The sequence below is a fragment of the Danio aesculapii genome, chromosome 23 (genome assembly GCF_903798145.1).
Source record: "Danio aesculapii chromosome 23, fDanAes4.1, whole genome shotgun sequence".
Taxonomy (NCBI): Eukaryota; Metazoa; Chordata; class Actinopteri; order Cypriniformes; family Danionidae; genus Danio; species Danio aesculapii.
In genome coordinates, this window is record NC_079457.1 from 4,972,055 (window position 1) to 4,979,554 (window position 7,500).

The following is a 7,500-nucleotide window of genomic DNA, read 5'->3' on the forward strand; positions in this document are numbered from 1 at the left end:
AACACTTCTACTTTTTCTCTGTTTTTTTTATTTTAGTTCAAATGATTATTAGTTGGGTTGGCGCAGTGGGTAGCACTGTCGCCTCACTGCAAGAAGGTCACTGGTTCAACCCTCGGCTGGGTCAGTTGGCATTTCTGTGTGGAGTTTGCATGTTCTCCCTGTATATGTGTGGGTTTCCTCCGGGTGCTCCGGTTTCCCCCACAGTCCAAACACATGATATAGATGAATTGAATAGACTAAATTGTCCGTAGTGTATGAGTGTGTATGGGTTTCCCAGTGATTGGTTGCAGCTGGCAAGGCATCCGCTGTGTAAAACATATGCTGCATGAGTTGGCGGTTGATTCCACTGTGGCAACCCATGATAAATAAAGTAACCAAGCGAAAAGGAAATGAATGAATAAATTTTATTATAAAAAAATATTGAAAACCTGGGGGAAACCAGAGCACTCTGAGGAAACCCACACCAACACGAGGAGAACATGCAAACTCCACACAGAAATGCCAACTGACCCAGCCAGGACTCAAACTAGCAACCTTCTTGCTGTGAGGTGACAGTGCTAACCACTGAGCCACCATGCCGCCAATATTTAAATTGAAAACATAAAATGAAAACTGACTTACAAAAAAGTACGAAATGGGATATCAATTTACCCCTCTACACACACACGCACACACACACACACACATATAAGATGGATATATAATAGAAAAAGATATATGAGCTATACAAAAATAATTGAATAAAAAACAATTGTGGAATTTAAACTTTAAACTTAAACTCTACATACTGTATACTTAGTTCCAAGCTAGAAATTCCAGCAATATAATAATAAGCCATGCGAATCCATTGTTCAGATATGGGAACATTTTGACATTTAAATAATCTATCAACAATATTTTAGCTTCGCTCTGAAGTTTCTGATACTCTCCATATGTGTGTGTGTGTGTGTTTGTAACAGTTGTGTGTTTCTGCCAGTGTTTAACCTGGGTGTTTATAAGAGAAGCCGTGCAGTCCTACAAGTCCTACGACTTCTTCCGTCACGACAATGAGAGGCCATGAAGATCAGGAGGTAAATGTCCACTGTGTACACTGCAAACACACAATACACTCAGCCCGACCGGTTTTAGCCTTTCATCACAGTTTGATATTTCTGCTTTGAGTTTTCCCCTGAGCTGAACGTTACACAAAGACCTTCAACACAAGAGGATGTTTCTACAGCAAAATGACTATGATATTTGAGGAAGTGTTTTGTGAGGAAGCGTTGTGATATGCGATATACTGGTTGAGGAAACAAATGAGGTGAGATGCGGTTGTTTCTTTATGCAAAATAGATTTGAGGATCGCAAATTCAATTTAAAATCGCTAATAATTGAGATGGTTTTAGAGATTTAAGCTACATGTGTGTTTTTTGAGTAGACCATTTATTGTCAGCGGTAGAGCCACGTTTTTTTTGAGTGTTTGACGTTTTACAGTCATTCAGCATTCTTCAGACATTGCATGTTGAAAACACAGTGCCCATCAACACCACTTTTGAGCTAGCTGTCCAATCACAGTGGAGGAAGGGCGGGGCTATACCCCTCAACTCATTCATTCATTTTCCCTTCGGCTTATTCCCTTTATTTGTCAGGGTCGCCACAGCGGAATGAACCGCTAACTTATTCAGCATACGTTTTACGCAGTGGATGCCCTTCTAGCCGCAACCCAGCACTGGGAAACACGTGTAAACACACATTCACACGCACTCATACACTATGGCCAATTTAGCTTATTCAATTCACCTATAGTGTATCTGTTGGACTGAGCACCCAGAGGAAACCCACGCCAACATGGGGAGAACATGCAAACTCCATACAGAAATGCCAACTGGCCCAGCTAGGACTCGAACCAGCGACCTTCTTGCTGTGAGGCGTTTCTCTCTAGCGTGCTACTTTTCTATTGTTTTTCAGTGTAAACATGCTGGACGGATATGTGTGACCGTTATGCTCACGTCTCGCCTCTTTTGAAGCGCCGCGCATGTGAGCTCTGCGACCAATCAGAAGAGCTTGGAGGCGGGGCAACCGTGGCAAGCTTCTGTATATAGTAGAAAGTTGGCAACTGTTTTATTTACCATTATATCATGGCGGAGGATATAAGGATATATATTCTATAATCGAAAATATCCTGTATTATATGATCTATCTGGCTGCACGGTGGCTCAGTGGTTAGCACTGTCGCCTCACAGCAAGAAGGTTGCTGGTTCGAGTCCCGGCTGGGCCAGTTGACATTTCTTTGTAGAGTTTGCATGTTCTCCCAGTGTTGGCGTGGGTTTCCTCCGGTTTCCCCCACAGTCCAAACACATGCGCTATAGGGGAATTGAATAAACTAAATTGACCATAGTGTATGAGTGTGTGTGTGAATGTGAGAGTGTATGGGTGTTTTCCAGTATTGGATTGCGGCTGGAAAGGCATCCACTGTGTAAAAAAAACAAAACATGCTGAATAAGTTGGCGGTTCATTCCACTGTGGCGAATCCTGACGAATAAAGAGACTAAGCTGAAGAAAATTTAATGAATGAATGTGATCTATCTTCATGTGCTTATCATAACACAGTGTTTCTCAACCACGTTCCTGGAGGACCACCAGCACTGCATGTTTTGAATGTCTCCTTTGTCTGTCACACCCATTACAGGTCTTTCAGTCTCTGCTAATGAGCTGATGATCTGAAGCAGTGTGTTTGGTTAAGGAGACATTGAAAATGTGCAGAACTGGTGGTCCTCCAGGAACGTGGTTGAGAAACACTGTCATAACATATTGCCTTCCTACAGTATTTCTAATGGGTTCGTTATCGGCATTATTACATCATTTCATAATATTGCAACATGTGGATCTTGCGCTGCTATTTATTATTATTATTATTATTATTATTATTATTATTATAAACCCATTCCTGAGTGCTGCGTCAAGCGTTTTGAGAAGCAAATCATGTAGCATGTATATTAGCAGCTGACTGAAGTAAACATTGCGCTGTAAAAACGCTCACGGCTGAACATTTTCAGATCAGCGCTCGCATTTCTGCAGCACAAAAGCGCTTCACGCTGCCTTCAGATGTTTAGTGAGGGAGGGTTTTTTTGACTCGAGTGATGAATGGTATATACAGAATTCAATGACAACAGCAGGGTTAAAATGATACCTATGAAGACTAGTTTCCTCAGACTAGTGTTCATACGTTGAGGATCATGTGCTTCATCTGTTCAATCTAACGTGATTATTGATGCTATGATGTTTCTGCTCTGTGTTTTCTCTCAGACAGTGCGCCATTGTGGCTCTTCAGGATGTGAAGTCTTATCTGAACGAGGAGGGAGGCCAGATCGCTGTACGTTTTGCTCTTTGGACACACTTTATCTTTGTCCTTTACATAATGAAGCTAGCATTTCTTTATGTATTAGATTACATATTAATCACACATGGAGTGGAGTGTTCTTTGTGTTGCATCAATGTTAAGCTTTTTTATTCATTCATTCATTCATTTTCATTTCGGCTTAGTCCCTTTATTAATCTGGGGTCGCCACAGCGGAATGAACCGCCAACTTATCCAGCACGTTTTATGCAGCGGATGTCCTTCCAGCCAAAACCCATCACTGGAAAACACATGCACACTCATTCACACACATACTCATACACTACGGTCAATTTTAGCCTACCCAACACACCTGTACCACATGTCTTTGGACTTGTGGGGGAAACCAGAGCACCCAGGGGAAACCCAAGCGAACACTGGGAGAACAATAAAACTCCACACAGAAAGGCTAACGTGCTACCCACTGTTTCACCACGTCGCCAAGCTTTTTTTATTGTTAACTAATAATCGTTCATGCATTTATTTTCATTTCACCTTAGTCTCTATTTATCAGGGGTCGCCACAGCGGAATAAACCGCCAACTTATCCAGAATATGTTTTATGCAGCGGATGCCCTTCCAGCTGCAACCCATCACTGGGAAACACCCATACACTACAGACAATTTAGCTTACCCAATTCACCTATAGCGCATGTGTTTGGACTGGGGGAAACCGGAGCACTCTGAGGAAACCCACACCAACATGGGAAGAACATGCAAACTCCACAGAAATGCCAACTGGCCCAGCCGAGGCTCGAACCAGTGACCTTCTTGCTGTTAGGCGACAGTGCTAAAGTAGAAAAAAAGTAGAAGTGTTAAATTGAACTAAATCAGTTGTAGCACTAAATTTGCTAATACTGCAAAAATAAGGTGCAAACATTTAAACCTCATAGTGTATTAATATTCATTTAATAAAAGTAATATTTTATTTAGTATAAAATCTATATATTTTTTTTCAATAACTCGTTATTTTAGAAAATAGTCATCATGTGTTTTTATATATATATATATATATATATATATATATATTATACTAATAGTTTTTATCAACATTTTATTAATTAGTCACTGTGGGAAAATTTCAAAGTTTTAAATGCTATATATATTTTTGCCATGTTCTTACTGCATTGACCCCTGCATTAAATTATTTCAAATACCTAAAACTATTACATGAATAGCTAATTATAATATTTTGTCTCTGTTTGATGAGATTTTATATTATTTCTGAATTATTCTTTTTTTAATTGAGATATTTTCTGAATTCTTATTCTCTTAAAGGTCATTGTGTGATGCTGTATTTTTTTTTGGCAGGTTTTTGATGCTACAAACACAACCAGAGAGAGACGAGACCTCATCATGAGTTTTGCGCAGGAGAACTCCTATAAAGTCTGTCAATTTATCAGAAATTTACTGTAATATTTTCATATTTTTATGCCAGTTTTATGCAAGTTCAGAGCCTAATCAGCCAGAATCAGTTGAGGCGACGAGACAGTGACCAGCGAGACCTAGCTGTCACTCAAGTGGCCACGCCCTTAATTATGCAGACTTAATATAAACAAATCAGTTGTCACAGTTGTCATGAAGGGTAATATTAGCAATATGCACCAAAACCATTTTTTGTAGCAGGCTGTAAACATATTTTTTATCAGCTGTAAAAATGACCAATTTAGCATTGCAGTCAGTAGACAACTGGAGTTTCTGGAGCCAGCCCCCAAAGGCCAGTCGGTGAATTGCAGTTTCAGTTACTTCCGTATTGGCTTCATGAGGGAGAGCGGGATGTTGCCGCTTGGGTTAAACTGAAATTACTCCAAACATTCTCGTGTGTTCTGAACTGTTGTACCTGCTCAACTATAATCCTGACCACACATTGCGATATCGATTCTAAAACGATTGTGCAGCCCTTGGTTTATAATTCTAAGAGTTACTAGACTGTTGCTGAAGCTGTGAATCTCGCTTTTGGAGATTTTTTTTTTCCACTGCAGTTTGAAAGGCATGTCTGAAGTAAAGTTATGTTTTGCGTTGAGAGAGTTATGTTTTTGCTAGCAGAATATTGCTAGGCGACAGAGGCAATTTGACCGTTATGAGTAATCAAGGTCGAAATACACAGAGCTCTTGTGTTTTGTCATTTTAATTAAATTGGAATCAGAATGGGCTTTGTTCGAACTCGCAAGGAATTTATTTGGAGCTCGGGGTACATGCACTCATATCAACACAAGAGAAAAGGAAGGACATTTAAATAAGTGGGAAATTAAATAAAAAAAAATATGTACATTGTTGACATTTTCCTTCAGCTTAGTTCCTAATTTATCAGGGGTCATCACAACTTAATGAACCACCAACTATTCTGGCATATGTTTCACGCAGTGGATGCCTTTCCAGCCACAACCCAGTACACATTCACAAACAGTACACATTCACAAACACACACACACACACACACACACACACTCATACAACACGGCCAATTTAGCTCATACAATTCAACTATAGCGCATGTGTTTGGACTGAGGGGGAAACTGAAGAACCCAGAGGAAACCCACGCCAACACGGGAGAACATGCGAACTCCACACAGAAATGCTAACTGACCACACAGAAATGCTAACCAGCGACTTTCTTGCTGTTTATCAAATAATAATCTTGGAATAATTCGATATTAAATAACAATGTTAGGCTCAAATATTCACACATTTGGGAATTTTCTTTTAGTCATTTGGGTTTTATTTTACCAAACTTATTAAATTTCAACACTTCAAAATAATCTAAATGATGGCCCCAGTAGTTCTAGATAGGCCACCTATTAATGTTTTTTTATGTATATTTATTTATCCAAGCCAGACAATTTTCAGATCGATCTATAATTAGTCTTTACTGAAACAAATCCCATTATATACTAAGATGTCATTTTTTGGGGGGCAATTTAGTACACAAATTCCTCCATTATCATAGCTGGGTCGGAAACACTCGCAGGTCCGACTATCCGAGGGTCTTTAGTAGTAGTAGTAGTAGTAGTAGTAAACTTTATTGTCCTTGACAGGAAATTTGTTATGGGCATCACCATATTGCTGCAGACACTCCATAAAAACAAATAATAATAAAAAAAAAAACAGTAGTTAAAATAATTATAATGCTAACTAAGATAAACTCTTGTTAATTAAACCCACTGAAACAGAAACAAAGGATTTCTTATATCAGTTCAGCCTACACTTATGGACTCTATATTGCCTACCAGAGGGAAGCAGTTCATTATGTGGAAACAAAAAAACCTTTCCACCTGATTAAGGACACAATTCTCATATAAAACTTGAGGATTAAAATATTCATTGTGCAAAACAATTTCACATCCTGTTTTAGATTTACTTAGGTTTACTTAGATTACTTAGATTACTAGATTACAACTTAGATTTACACTGTACTAATAGGTTACCAAACCACACTGTGATACTGTTAAGCAAGTCTTAAAATGCCTTACAAAAGTCTAAGCCCTAAAAAGTGTTAAATTCACAGAAATATTGTGTTGTAGGTCTTAAATCATTTTAAACAGGTCTTAATTTTCCTTTGTTTATGTATAGCTACCCAATCAGGCCAACATGCATCCAATGCAACATTCTATCTCAAAAGTTTTAACAAAAGCTTATTTATTAATTCTATTTACCAATATGGATTAATTCTCTTCCTTACAATAACATTTGTTTTTTTTAATGTTTTAACTGGACCATCAGAAAAAATCCTCAGTGTTTAGCCTTGTGTAAGTCTATGATTTCATTCATAATGGTCTTAAAAAGGTCTAGATCAGGGGTCACCAATCTCTGTCCTGGAGGGCCGGTGTCCCTCCAGGGTTTAGCTCCAACTTGCCCCAACACACCTGCCTGGGTGTTTTGAAGTATACCTAGTAAGACGTTGATTAGCTTGTTCAGGTGTGTTTGATTAGGGTTGGAGCTAAAATCTGCAGGACACCGGCCCTTCGGGAACAAGTTTGGTGACCCCTGGTCTAGATGAAACCTGTAGAAACCTTGACTCTGTTCAGTTTTTAATGTTATTTCTTTATTTGTTTTTGTTTTTAGGTGTTTTTTGTCGAGTCTCTTTGTGACGACCCAGAAGTCATTGCTGCCAATATAATGGTGAGT

At 38.9% G+C, this 7,500-nt stretch overlaps 1 protein-coding gene across 1 annotated transcript in view; it reads left to right on the plus strand.

The window, feature by feature from the left end:
• pfkfb2a (6-phosphofructo-2-kinase/fructose-2,6-biphosphatase 2a) overlaps positions 1 to 7,500 on the plus strand; it is a 41,297-nt gene that overhangs the window by 1,535 nt on the left and 32,262 nt on the right. The window contains 5 exon segments of the mRNA XM_056449576.1: positions 977 to 1,046; positions 1,049 to 1,070; positions 3,286 to 3,352; positions 4,687 to 4,761; positions 7,438 to 7,494. Coding sequence (XP_056305551.1) covers positions 977 to 1,046; positions 1,049 to 1,070; positions 3,286 to 3,352; positions 4,687 to 4,761; positions 7,438 to 7,494 — 291 coding nt within the window.